Genomic DNA, 14,958 nt, shown 5'->3' with positions numbered 1-14,958 from the left:
CCTGTAGCAGAATCTCTCATCAGCCAGACAGGTTGCTCACTTGATTGTGAGTGAGAGTTTCCAGTCTCACCTTCTATGACAGAGGTTGAGCAATATGATATGTTGCAAATGGAAGTGGAAGTTTAAACACTGATTCGAAAGATGGCCTTTTATGACGAGGATGTGAAAGCAAATGGCGGTAAATAGAGAGCCCTTGGTCCTGGTGCCAGCGTGAGCAGTCATCAGGCTGAAGTTTGTGGAAATGCAACCTAACATCATGCTTTACTTGTTATCACCCTACAGAGTCATCCCTCATGAGCGGAGAATCTTAACCATACTGCAGTGGCTCACCCTGCCAGACGATGAAAGGTATTTGTTTCCGTCTCCCTGACTTAACCTCTCCTTTCTTCAGTCTGTTTCCATTGTAGGTTAGAATTGGGTGAAAACTAGATGGGCTGTGAAGTAGAAGCACGGTCAAGGTTTGGTATTATTAAAAGTTTTATGGTTCTCAGTCTTGAACGTTACCTTCCCTAAGAAGGGTATAATGGACGTAGGCTATTGGGGACCATTTAATTACATGGATGGACTACAGCTGTTAATCCTGGCCACTACAGCAGAGGTTAAGGGAGTTCCTGGCTTTGATAAATGAACCAGCAGCATCCCAATGATGCCGGGGAAGCATTAAGACCGACTTTTCACTTTAATGGAGTTGTTCTTTTAGGCTGCAGACTGCATGGTCCATGTGAATTTTCACTGGGCTCTGTTATCTTGAAGATCAAAGACCTGAGTATGCGTTCAGATAATCCTTTGTGACGTTTGGTCCCTGAGAGCGGTACCAGGCGGTTACTACAGTGCGGGTGGTGTAGGGGGCAGTGGATGTGGAAAAAAATAGAATTCCTACCCCCTCAAAAAACAAGAGACATTTTCCATGTTAATACTAACAGTGGTTGGGATATTAATTAACTTGATTTGAGATAATTTTCTCTTAATGTGAAGAGACACTTGATATTCTTTGTTATATGTGGTTTGGGGGAGATTCTGAACCTTCCAATTTTCCCGTAGGCCTTCAGTCTATGCCTTCTATTCGGAACAGCCTGATTTCTCTGGACACAAATATGGCCCTTTTGGCCCTGAGGTTAGTAGCTTATCATCTGCTTGAGGAGAACCTGTGCCCCTGGCTACCTGACCTGCTGACCTCATTTCAGGTCTCGTACAAAATGTCTCGTATATGCAAGGTTTATATATATACTACAAGACTAAAAACATTTTAAAAAGTCTTAAGCATACGTGTTTTTCTTATAAGAATTTCATTTCAGATTGATTTGATATTCAAACATATCCTAATCTAGGTGTTCACAGGAGAAGTATATGCCATCCCTGAAGGCATTAGTCAAAAGGTGAAGGATCAGGGCGGGTTGGCATTTGCCATCACTGGGATAGGAGTGGAAAGGCATCTGGAGATGAAACACACAATACAAAACATTACAACTGAATTTTAGCTCTGTTACAATGATTATGCAGTCAGAGAGGATAGGTCAGCTAAGTAGGTCTAATAGCCTGAGCAGGTGCAATCAACCTGGTATATGTTATAGCACTGGACCCTTCTTTATTTGATAAATTTAGGCATAGATATATACCTGTGAAACCATCACCACAATCAAGACTATGAATGTATCCATTATTCCCCCAAATAAAATTAATTCTTTTTTTTTAATTTTTACCTTTTATTTATTTTTTAGAGAGAGAGAGAGAGAGAAGGGGAGCACAAGCAGGGGAGGGACAGAGAGAGAGGGAGACACAGAATCCCATGCAGGCTCCAGACTCCGAGCTGTTTGCACAGAGCCCAATGCAGGGCTCGAACTCACAAATGGTTAGATCATGATCTGAACTGAAGTCAGATGCTTAACCAACTGAGCCACCCAGGTGCCTGAAATTAATTTTTAATTGAGAGAGATGCACTATTGAATGAATCTGTTTAGCAGAGCAATGTAATGCCCTTTTATCAAACAGTAATCTTAGTTGGAAGCAATCTGTTATATGATATCCAGTATAACTTCAAATTCAGAGGTGGGAAAGAGATAGTTGTGTTTTGTTATGTTCCTCATTTGTCTGGAAATGGAAATCTTTGCAGTGTTGCAGCATAGATCACTTTAAAACATGACAGGATTTGCAAATCTAAAACGTTTTCCATCTCTCTTTCTAACTAGTGTGGTGAGATCTACATCGACACAATAAAACTTGATTTGGGATAAAAAAATCATTTCAAAAACTCTGTTAATGGAAGCTGCCTTCCATTCTCTAATAGGCTGTGACAACACTGCTCGTGATAATTAAGTTCATTGTGTTCAGCATAAGATTGAGTAGGAAATACAGAGAAGTGTGTTGGTTTAAATACTTTTGAACAAAACCCAGTATATCTAAACAAAGGCAGTAAATACCAAGAAGCTATAAATATTTTTGAATGTTTTAACATCAATTCTGTCATGATTTTTTTAAACACTGGAAACTAATGGCTATGTGAAACCATTCTTAGTTTGCCTTAAATCATTGAAGTTATATAAGTCTGATGCTCTTTTTCCTGTCCCTTTGATGTTTAACGAGTGTTGCATGATTATGAAACACAAATGATAAAATGAGATAAACATCTGCATGAAACACAAATCTTATTCTTGCCAGAACAAGCATGGCTGTTTTATCTTTAGGATGACTTTCTTTGAGATTAATCTAAAGTGAACAAAAGGAACTACATTTTATGAAAATGTTAAAAAAAAATCCTAAGTAGTTCCATGTGCCTTATTTAAAAGTTCAGCTTTGCTTGAATAATAATACCCTCAAAAGATCCCATGGCATAGGCAAGCCAGAGGTTGGTTTAGCCATTCTTTTAAAAGGAAGAAGCTGGACTGGGGCCGTTCGAGTCACCTGGTGGGGAAGTGGACTGAGCAGTAGAATCTCAGAACTCCTGGGCCAGGGTCTTCCCATAGAACCATTTATCTCTCCTTTAGTCCAGGACATAAGCAGAGTGGTCATTAATAACCATGTTCAGTTCATACAGAAGATTTTCTTCATGTCAAAAGTTGGCATTTGACAATGTAGATGAAGTATAACTCTTACGGTCCTGATTTCCTTAAAAGTCATAAAGCTCAGCAATGTTTTTTATCCATGAACATCTCTGGATTTCTAGAATGTGTAGTTCAGTTGTAATTGCGTACTTGAAAGTGTCTGTGTGCATGTTTTAATCAAGAAATAAACTGAAAGGTTTCTTTTAAAGTACTGAGCAGTGATAAATGCAATGTAATATAAGATGCTTTAGTTTGTTGTAATGATGATGCTGTGCTCAGGGTTACTCCTAAATATACAAACAGAGATATTTTTCTTCTAGAATTTTTGAATTAAGACTTGAAGGTATTCGTGCTATGTTGTTTTTAGTATTAATACTTCCTTTTAACTGGGATATTCTCATGTATCCCTTGAGTAAAACACTCTTAATTAGGTCCTTGGAATGTATCTTCAGTTACGATAACTTGGTAACCTGGTCACTTTCTTCTGGTAAGGCAAGAGATATTTTCAGATTTCAACTATTTTTCATTTGGTTCTAGGAATCCTATTTCTACTGAAAAATAAAAACAAAACCATTTATGCTTTAAAAATGCAAAACCAAAACAAGCCAGCAAAACCTCTTTTCTGTAGTAGACGAATTGGTTTATATACCTGCAGATCCGTTATATACATGTGGTGTGCGTGTAAAGGCTTTACAAACGGAAATATTATTCATAAAGTCAGTAACATGTCTTCACTTACATCTAAGGAGAAAATACCTTGCATTTGAAGTTTAATTGAAAAAAATTCAAAATGCTGTGTGCTACAACGAAGTGGAAATCTGTGCATTATTTGCTTAATGTCTGAGTATACTTTTTCCAGGACGATTCTCAAAGACTATTAAATGAGATGACCAAACTTTGGGCTAATAGCTTCAAGAAATGGTTTATTGCTCCTGGTTTCATAGTGTAATGGTGAATGTTCAGAAACATGCTTGCTTTTGATTGTTGGCGCAATCTTTTTCTCTTTGACCTGTGCTTTCTCTGTGACTCCTCGTTCGGCTGCTCTTCCAGGCCTAGAGGCAGAGCTTTGGCTGGCTAGTTACTACCTTCAGATGGCAAAGTATTCTTCTGAAAAGCAGGGAAATTTGCCCCTCTCCCTCCGGTCCTCCTAATAACCTCAGGCTAAATCTTCTAAAGTCAGACTAAAGTATGGCTGGTCAGTGAAATCTTAGCTTTTGTCTACCTCTAACATTTGAAGAAGGAAGTACGTGCAATATAATCACTGGATGAAAACTCATTTTGGCTAAATCCTGTTTCTCCCGCTGCTCCTCTAACCTGCTGCAACCAGAAGGGCTGACCTTTGGAGTCTTCTGAATGGTGGGGTCTCTTGCAAATGGCTGGGTGTCTGATGGGCCGACTTGAGCACTAGCTGAAATGTATTCAGTGACCATGAAATGGGAAACTGTCTTTTTCCTTTTGCTTCTCTTCTCGTGGAGAACTGCCTGAAACTAGATGCATTAAAAAAACAAAACAAAACACCAAACACCACCAAACCAGAGTCCATGGGGCTGTGTCTTTCAATTGCTCTGCCAGGGACAGAGGATGAGGCGGAAACGGAAGTGCCTTTGCAGTGGCTTGCTCTGGAAACGGTGAAATGGCATGGCAGATGGCCTCCCCCTTGGATACACTAACATTGTTCCTCCTTCTGCCCCTTCCTGCATCTGAATGATTCTTGGAGCAGCAGTCCCACCAAGAGAGACTCAGCCAGGGAGATGTCAGGGCTTGCTGCTTTAATTCACCTTTGCACCATCAGCAAATCAGGGGCCTGTTTTTCTCTAGCGTTTGGAAGTCCCAAAAGTTATCTTCCTTACTCAGGTTCTGTGTCAGCCTTCACCACTCTCTCTAGATTTTCACAACGAGTGTATAGAAAGAGTATAAGCACATAGACTCTTTCTTGAGATCTATACCAAGATGAAGAGATCTTGATGAGTTTTAAATTTTACCTAATTTTGCAAGATAGTTTTTTATCAACGTTTATTTATTTTTGGGACAGAGACAGACAGAGCATGAATGGGGGAGGGGCAGAGAGAGAGGGAGACACAGAATCGGAAACAGGCTCCAGGCTCTGAGCCATCAGCCCAGAGCCCGACGCGGGGCTCGAACTCCCGGACCGCGAGATCGTGACCTGGCTGAAGTCGGACGCTTAACCGACTGCGCCACCCAGGCGCCCCGCAAGATAGTTTTTTAAAAGACAGTTTTATTTATGGTTCTCTCTTGGCTTTAGAGGTCCTCTGTACCGAAAACCTAAATTATCAGTGGGAAGGAAGTTCTCTCTCCTGCTGAAAGTCCTGATTTATCTAAGTATACATTTATGTCCAAGGAGGATTGCTTATTATTTATGCTCCATTCCATCCTTGGTTTAAACATTTTCCCCTAATCCTTGCAAATGAAGGTGACACTTGCTTTGATATAGTGGTGGTGTGAACAGATATCCATCAGATCCTGAATTGGAGCCACCTACATGAATCCCACGGTTACCTTGAAATGACTAAATGGCTAGTATTTTATTTGGTTTTCTGCTAGTACTTTATAAATGGAGAGCTCTTCATAACCAAAGACCACTCTCTCCCTAATGTGGGATTTAATGGAATGCAGAACTGTATGTCACCTTCAGTATATCCACAAGCAGTCTCCTTAGCCCAAGAGAAACCCGCATGACTAGATTCTCTTAAATTATATTCTTGCTTGCAGCCTCATGATGGGTTTAGGAATCTTCTCTCTATAGAGTTCCATGAATCATTTCTCCTACCAACTTTTTCTCACTTAAGGAGCCTTAGTCTTTTTAACTAAGGCTCTGCTGACCCAAGATGGCAAAGTGTGAGCTTTATTATCTGACCCAGAGGGACAGACGACTTCTGAGTCCAGACATCTCTATCCGCCAGTACAGGAGAGTAGTTATGGCTCACCTCTTACTCCGGCTAAGAGACCTAAGAGGAAGGTTACCCCTAAGAGGAGACAGGAAAGACCAGTTGCTCCTCCAAAGAAAAGAAGAAGAAAATTACATAGGATGGATCATTATGCTGCGGAAACTCGTCAGGACAAAGTAAGTTTATCTATTGTTCCAAAGCTTTGTGGCGGGTAGGTCTGAGTTGAAGGTTTTCTTTAGTGCCTTGCTTTGAAAATCAGATGAATATGTTTCAGAAAAACTCTGGTTTTGTCATTCTTGGCTTTGAGTCCAGAAGAATCTGGCACTTCAGAGGTTAACACTAACGTGAAGACCTCCTGAACTTTCAGCAAGATGGGAAAAAAGAACCTTCCACTTTCTTTAGAATCAGTTGCCCTAAACCTAGTATTAACATTTAGGCTTGAACGAACGTTAGGAAGGCTGTTGGTTTTGCTTGCACTTATTCATGGACTTGGTTACAATGGTTTGTAGCCTTGGTTCTTGAGACAATCTAGCAAGGCAGCGAGGGGATTCCTCAAAGACCATATAAATTCGAACTCAATAGAAAATTGGCTCAGATTAATGGTGCATACCTTCAGAGTCCAGAAAAGGTCTTAGGTTATAGACAAGGGAATAGCTGAGGTGGAAAGCAAGAGAAAACAATGGGTAGTTGGAACTGTGTGTCTCTTATAGAGACATGAATAACATCGACTCTTTTCAGTACATTCAGAAGAGGTTAGAAGTTGTCACTTCTCTCGAAACCTTCAGGTACCTCTGAGGCACTCTCTTGCTTATGACCATCTGAAATCGTCACTGAGAAGCAGGTCCTGGATTTCACCTGAGTTGTCTGGTGAAAATAAGGCACTGCCAAGCATTGACATATTAATGCTTTTGGTATGTTTTTGTTGAGGCAAAGGTCTTAGAAGAAAGCATGGTTTTCCCCAAAGCAAATACCATTTAGTTCCACACGTGGTAGCCCTTCAGGTGATGCTGGCACATATCATTCTGAGACTTTTCACTTGTGACTTACTCCTTGGGACAGAATTTGAAATACTGACTCCTGCCATGAAGGAAAACAAGTTTACGGCTGATTTTACTGAGGATGTGATTTGAGGAAAGGTCTTGAGTCATCTGAGAAGACACTAATGGAGGATAATATTATATGTCTGAAATAAAAAATGACATGCAGACCCTTCTGTTCTTACCAGTCATCTTGGGTGTATGTGTGTGGTTGCAGCTAAGTTGTAAAATTCACCTGAAGTACAGCCAAGTGTTTGTCGATGAGGTGTTTCTTGGAAGTCTTTCCATCGCATAGAGATGACAGTGAGAGGGAAGTCTCTAGTGTGTGGGAGAATTCATGCTGTTAGAATCTTCCACTGGAGGCAAGAAAATGAGAGATGGATTATATTTCTTAAGATTTGTAAATCTTCAGACAACTGAGTTTTTGTGTTTCCTTAAGCTGAATAAGAATTCTAGAACAAGCTCAGTGGTTCACTTCTTCTGAAGTTAAGACTCTTGTAGATTCTTATTCACTCAAAATCAGCTTGAAAGGGACTAAACTGAGAAGCAATAGCTTGTTTCTTAGAAGAGATTCTTCTAGTAACCTTGTTTCTTGGAAGAGATTCTATTACGGGATCTATTATTCTCAGACATTGACAGTTAAGTTCTTGGAGACATTAGATGGAGTCCATTGTATTAATGATGTTCTAATTTAGCATCAAATGGAAGGGTACCATTTTACCTCAGAACTGTTTTTGATTCACTTAGCCTCCATCGTCTTGCCATGGTTCAAAACCTGATGTGATTTCACCTAGCAAAAAGAGGCTTAAACTATCCATCTGACTTTCTGCTTACTCTCGAAATTCTTGGATTTAAATAACATTGTTACATTTTAGAAAGGCCAGTTTATCTCTAAAACAAAAAAGAATTTACCTTCATCTTTCTGATATTTTTGTATCACAGAATCTTAAAAGGGATTGAATGAGGGGAGATTTTACGTTCCTGAAATAATACAAATAAAAGTGATCAGAACAGATTTCCATTAAGAGCAGCAGACAGATCTCCCTAGACCAAGCTCTGCCTCTGGGCCTGAAGTTTTCTTTCCAGAATGTTCTAGGGGTAGAAGATCTATGAGAAACTAAAAGGAAAAAAAAAAACCCAAAAACCTGCCGGGCCTGATTTGCTCTTTTTTTCCAGATGACGAATCCTCTGAGGGAAATTGACAAAACAGTGGGGCAATTAATGGATGGACTGAAACAGCTGAAGCTGCATCGCTGTGTCAATGTCATCTTTGTTGGAGACCATGGTAAACCTTTGTTTCTTCTTCGCTAATAGGACAACTACATAGATCATGTTTCTGATGGAGAACGCTTGCCCTCAGAGTCCCAGATTGTATTCTTCACCTTCTGCCCTCTTTCTTTAGGGTAGGGAAAGAAGTCAGGCCATGACTCAAAAGTGTGAGATGACACGAGATGACCCTGGATCATTCTGACCCAAACCAGGGACTTCCTGTGTCATCCTTTTCTTTGCAGGAAAGAAAGTCTTTCCACAAAAATCTGTCTCTTGCCAAAGTGTGGCAGACAATTTTCTTGTGGTATTAATAGCTTCCTCTCTGTGACATATCAGGTGATACTACTCATCTCTGCTAGCCACATCCCCAAAAAGAGCCTATAGAGTTTATGTGGCTAAAAAAAATTAATCTAAATATGATACGGAGGAGGAGACATAGGACTCTTGTCAAAGAAGAGGTATATAAGTACAACGATTTCCCTGTATTCACTGAGAGAATTCAAAACCAAAACCACAGGACCTTGCTTCAGTACAGAAACTGTTAAAGAGAGGAAGAAGCAGAGTTTTTCTAAATCACTGTATAAAGTAAAAGAATTCATAACCACTTTGTTGAACATCATAAACATTAGATATTATGGAGCTGCAGGGAGTTCCTCAGAGGGCGTTCTTACTCACAGCTGTGTACCCTGAGTTCTATCTAGAGAGTGCCTCCTGCATTCCAGAACTATCAAATTGAAAGAATGACCCTGGAATGTGGGCCTGCTCCCTTCTAGGAAAGGGCTTCAGAGAAAAAAAATTGGTAGACTCTTTGGTAGTTGTGTTAAGAATGGCAGGCAAGGGTCCCTAGTCAAAGGTCTGCTTTGGGCCTGTAGTTTTCTTTCCAGAATGTCCTAGAAAATCTAGGAGAAGTTAAAAAAAGAAGTTGTGGGACTTACTTGCTCTTTGGCAGGGGCTAAATGTGACCCTCTGCAAAATCATGCTCCATAAGATTGACTTGGGAGAGAGCCACAGATAAGACAGAGATTCTGGAGCATGTGACACAGCTGATTCAATTTAAGTTGCCCAGAGGTGTCAAGAGCATTTGGTCACAGGCTGGAGCCTCATGTCTAAGAAGTGGATGGGTGCCAGCGAGTCACATGCTGGAGCATTGCAAAGGTCTTAGTTTAAAACCTTGTCTTACCAGGTGCAGGCTTCTGAGATGAGTAGATTGCTTTAGTTTTGGGAAGCCTTTGCGTCTCTTTCTTAAAAGGTAGTATGGTCTAGTATTTCAGAGCCTGGGCTTTGGAGTAAGAAGTAATTTCAGTGGAGTTCAAATTGCACTGTGCCACTAAGGAGCCACCTCGTCATATGCGGCCTCCTCATCTGCAGAATGAAAACACTAATACTACCTACACAGAGTTAGTCCAGAGGGTGAGAGTGATGACGCTTGAGAAGCTCTTCACATATGGTCTTTGAAAGCAAGAGAGATGGTTCACCGCTACGATGGCAAAACTGACTTCCTAGACGTGTAACAAATGGAAGATTCTTCCAGTCTTCCACCAATATGTGTTTTGAGACTTGCTTTTTCTGAGTTAACAGTGTACTAAAACAGTAGCTGTTCATTGTTTTTTCTTTATGATGGTTTCAATGTTAAAAGACAAGTTGTATAAACTTTGTGTAATGTTGGGATATGTTTTTGTCTTTCTTCATTCCCATTTGTATTGCAAAAGAGATGAGGTGTCTTGATCTGGGATCCCAGAAGGTGATAATTTGGAGTTTATCAGGTCTGCGCCACTCTGGGTTGTATTTCTTTATTCCAAAACCTTACGATGTCCTTTACAGAATCACTTATTTTCCCCCTCTTAGAGAATATATATTGGATTGTGCAAAGCAGTATATTAAATCTTCATCGTTCTGTGTCATCTCATAAATTCCAAAATGACCATAAATGTGTCTACCAGTCCCCATAGTCTATTATTGTGACATTTGAGTTTATGTTGTTTTTTTATTCATCTATTTTTAATATTGATTACGAATTTTTTTTTTTTTTATGGGGGCAGAAAACAGTCTTGGGTAGGGCAGGAATATTTGTCGGTTAAAAAAATTCCCTACCTACACGCTTTTTGTGTTTGAGTTGCTAGCTTTCAGTTTTGACTGATTACATTGTTTACAACTTGTTTTCAGCAATATTTTGTTTTTCAGTTTGGGTGGTCATTGGGGCTGACATTTTTTTCTCATCTCTTGTTGCCAGTATTGTTTTGTCAGTAACGTCCAAGGCCACCAGTGGAGACAGGCTGAGGACTGGTGATTATGCACTCAAGTCAGGAGATACATTAGAGAGAATTGGAAAATGACATTTTGTAAAAGAGACACAGAACTATGTATTCCAGTTATTTACACCACCCCCAGCTGGGAAGAGTTTGAAGCAATCTAGGATTTTTTTTTTTAGAGTAGATCTTTTCCATAATGACTGTGTAAATAGCTTTTTAAAAAGAAGATCGTAGTCACTTCCTCTGTCTTGCTGTTCCTGCTGAACGACTTAAAATGATCATTGAGATGATGCATTTTCCACCTTCTGGCAGTGCAAGATGATGTGACTATATCAGAATCTGGTGAAGTGATTATAGAAAGGAGCATTAAAAAATGTAAAGTCAAGTTAAGAAATCTCAAAAGAGGGGGATCCTCACAGTAAGTTGTTAGAAATGAATTAGGGACATGCCTGGGTGTTATTTTTAGTGTCTGTGTTAGGATATTAAGTTTACAATCACCTGAAAATATGTTCTTTGCCCCCTACAGGAATGGAAGATGTCACCTGTGACAGAACGGAGTTCCTGAGCAATTACCTGACTAACGTGGATGACATTACGTTAGTGCCTGGAACTCTAGGAAGAATTCGGTCCAAATTTAGCAATAATGCTAAATGTAAGTTGCTTCTCAAAATGCTAAGTTGTTAGAATGGTAATAGAGTAGAGTAGGTGCAAGCCTCGTTCTCTGAAGCTGAAATTCTTGCGTAAAAATCCTCACTTTGCTACTTCTTAGCTGGGCGACCTTGAATAAGTTATGTAAAAACTCGAACCCTCAACTTTTTCATCTGAAAAATGGGTTGTTAATAACAGCTACTGGATCAAGCTGTTGTGGAAATGAATCTATGTGTATCACTCAGAGAGGGTCCTGGCACATGACAGCATTATGTAAATATTTGCTCTTGTTTTCTTTATGTGGAAAATACACTTAATTTGAGACATGCGCATAACCATAAACTTCTGTTTACAGCAGAGGAACATTTCAACAAGAGGTTCAAGCTTACTCTTTAGCTGAGGCAGGGGAGTCTGTGACAGGTTTGTCAGAACCACACTCAGACCCTGAATGTCCCTAGGAGCCCAGTTAAAGGGGACTCTTCAGCTTTATGAAAGTGACCAACACAACCCTGGGGTCCTGCCCTTGGGAAGTGGCAGCCATTTTGAAAGATTAGAAATAAACAGGAACCGTCTTATCGCTTATGTTGTACACACTCAGGTTATGATATGCCACTGACAAGAACATTTATCGATAGAATAGGATGTCTTAGGTGGTGCCTCCCTAGCCCCTGAGAAGTCCACAGTTTTATTGGAGACATGCTGCGTTTGGGGGAAAAAATCCTTTAGAGGTTTTAACCTTGGGAATAAGAAACCATCGGCGAAAGTGTAAAGCTTTGGAAAATTAAGTTTTTCCCAAACTGCGTTCCTGAGTCAACACAAATGGGAACAGTTCCAAGGTCAGCTCCAGGCAACGTTGTAAAATAAACAAATCCTCTGTGTTTCTGCCGTCTCTTTTCCATGCCCTTTCTGTCCTCCGGATCCTCCCTTCTCCTCTGCTCACTTGAGACAGGAAGGCCCTGGCCAGGGACAGGACACGGGTCACTGTGGTATCTCTTGAATCGGTGCTTACATTTTAGGGCTTGTGCAAGAAAGGTTTTGTCTATATTGAAAGGTCTTTTCAGCAAATGAATGGTAAATGGAATGACGAGGTTGTTTTAGGGGAAAAGGAAAACCTTGGGGCCAATGAAGTAATAAGTACCAATAATGAAATATTTCATACTTTACAAACGCTTTCCTATATGTGATTTCATCCCGTGAGAGTCAGTAGAGTGGATGGTTAGCAGCACAGACAGGGTGGCAGGATGTCTAGGTTCAAATCCCTGCTTGGCCAGGTGGTCACTTTATGATCTTGGGCAAACTAGTTACATGCTCTGTGCCTCAGTTTCCTCATCTATTAAAAAAGGATTGTTGGAAAGATTGATGAGAGATTATCTACATATCCCCTTGGTCAGTGTTTAGCACATAGTCAAAGTTGTATAAATGTTAGCTATGATGATGGTGTCTTGGCCATGTCACTATTTCAGCTAGATGTGTATACAGTCTTCTTCAATCCTTCTAATAACCCTGTGGGACGGGTGTTATTATCCCCTTTTGCAAACAGTAGAAATCAAGGCTCAGAGAGAGGTGAAGTTTCTGGTGAGAAACAAGAGAGCTAGGACGTGGCGGAGCTGGGATGTGAACCCACATTCACCAGTTCTTAAGCACCGCCATGTGCTGGGTGACCACTTCCGCTCATGCAAAGCAGGAGCTGCCAGCGTGAGAGGCCTGAGAACTTGAGAACTCGAAGTTGGTGTCTCAAGCGTGGACTCAGGCAGTTGTTATTTTCCAGTAGTTCTCTGGGATTTATCTGAGCACAAGATTGCCCCGTGCTGTTTATTTTTCTTCATCATCAAAGAACGTGACTTAGCCTGTTTGGTCCCTTTGAGGATTGTGGTTTATGAGTCCACAGAGTATAGAAGTTCAGAGGATGGCCCGCTCATTCAGATTGCCAGGGTCCCAGTGTAAAAGCACCCTCTTCTAAATGCCCTTTGGCTTGGTGAGGATTCTGTTAGCACCTACCTCCCAGAGTAGCTGTGACCAGAGAGAAAGTGCCTGCAAAGTTCTCACAGAGACTGCACATGATAGGGACACAATTTGGGTTCATATTGTTGCTACCATTATTACTTTCTTGCTTTCCATTAAAAAATGCAACTAAAATTAAACCCCAATTTAGGTAGGATGGAGTCCACATTTTAGCTTTGGATTTCATAGCTTTAGAATTAAGATTCTGAAAATTGTCTCTGAAGTATGTGTACTTACACTGCAAGACAAGCTTACTTTTACATTTTTTCCTTCTTTTTTTTTTTTAATTTTACTCATTTATTTTGAGAGAGAGAGAGAGAGAGAGAGAGAGCAAGAGCAGGGGAGGAGCAGAGAGAGAGGGAGAGAGAGAGAATCTCAAGCAGGCTCCGCACTGTCAGTGCAGAGCCTGACGTGGGGGTCAAACTCATGAACCATGAGATCACGACCTGAACCAAAACCAAGAGTCAGCCACTTAACGGACTGAACCGTCCAGGCACCCCAGTGATGCATTTTCAAAAAATAACAACAAGTATTTATTTATTTATATTAGCGAATGCTTACTGAATGCCTACCATGAACCAGGCCCCGTGGATACAGCCAGAAATGACATAGACATGACCTACTCCACTGATACTTAAATTTCAGGGAGGGCTGGGGCACCTGGGTGGCTCAGTTGGTTAAGCGTCCAACTTCAGCTCAGGTCATGATCTCGCAGTTTGTGAGTTCAGACCCCACATCGGGCTCTGTGCTGACAGCTCCGAGCCTGGAGCCTGCTTCCAATTCTGTGTCTCCCTCTCTCTCTCCCCTCCCCAACTCATGCTGCCCCCCCCCCCCCGCCAAATAAGTAAACATTCAAAATTTTTTAAAAAAATTTCAGGGAGGGCTGCTTCACGAGCGTTGGTATCTCTTCCGTATGCTGCTTTCCTTTTCTGCTGATTCTGTAATGACACACTAAGGCAAATTTTTTGAAAACAAAACAAAATCCAACCAACCTACAATCTGCTCTTTCTCTCCACACCCCCCAAAAGGGGACCTTCAGATAATGTAATCCTGTCCACAGTTTAAACACAGTCATCATTTACATAGTTTTGCTTTTAGCTAGCTCAGGGTACTGACTAAAATACCTTTTGTTTGCTGGTTAGTAAAAATAAAGGAGGTGCATCCCTGTGTGTGTCTGTGGCTGGAGAGGGCAGCTACCTAATTAGACCCATGATGTTACTGGGGAAACAAAACTCCATTTAGAAAAAAAATAACTCAATGGAGTAGAAGATTCATCTTAAAATGGATGATAGCTTGTTTCAAAGACCTGCAGATAAATAGGAAGTGTCACTAAAAGCCCCAAGTGCCCGATTTAGTTCCTGATGGCAAATTGCAAATAAACTGAAGCCAAGATCCAGAGGGACCACTGGGGAAACTTCAAGAAGATGTTTACCTAGCATTATCTTTGTGCTCTGGAAGGAGGAATTCCCTTCCAGAAGAGGAGAACCAGACCTTGCCAGGAAATGTGCCATAGAGGTATTTCCACGTACATAGCTGCGTTCCACTTACCAAAATATTAAATACTCACACACAACTTTACACATATTTTCAATAGAGCCTAATGTGATAGCTCTTCTGGGAGGGGGGGAAAAAAGAGAAATAATTGAGTCCTTTGCTGTAAAAATTATTTCTCTCAGTGATTATTGTCATCTTTTTTTGAAATTGCTCTCCTTCTCTCTTTGAACAGATGACCCTAAAGCCATTATTGCTAATCTCACGGTAAGTATGGCAGGTCACCCGGTCTCTGCCCTTGGAGCGGCTTCCACACACT

General features: G+C 40.8%; 1 protein-coding gene across 1 annotated transcript in view; it reads left to right on the top strand.

The window, feature by feature from the left end:
- The window catches only part of ENPP2 (ectonucleotide pyrophosphatase/phosphodiesterase 2), a 79,857-nt gene that overhangs the window by 34,170 nt on the left and 30,729 nt on the right, over positions 1–14,958 (top strand). The window contains exons 10-14 of the mRNA XM_047073872.1: positions 283–348; positions 1,042–1,114; positions 8,158–8,266; positions 11,026–11,151; positions 14,875–14,906. Coding sequence (XP_046929828.1) covers positions 283–348; positions 1,042–1,114; positions 8,158–8,266; positions 11,026–11,151; positions 14,875–14,906 — 406 coding nt within the window. The remainder of the gene's footprint in view (positions 1–282; positions 349–1,041; positions 1,115–8,157; positions 8,267–11,025; positions 11,152–14,874; positions 14,907–14,958) is intronic.

The sequence above is a fragment of the Lynx rufus genome, unplaced genomic scaffold (assembly GCF_022079265.1).
Source record: "Lynx rufus isolate CCGP_SWC_20201006 ecotype Redwood Valley unplaced genomic scaffold, mLynRuf1.p SCAF_12, whole genome shotgun sequence".
Lineage (NCBI taxonomy): Eukaryota > Metazoa > Chordata > Mammalia > Carnivora > Felidae > Lynx > Lynx rufus.
Note: the sequence above shows the minus strand (reverse complement) of the source record. Positions and strands in the feature narration are given on the sequence as shown.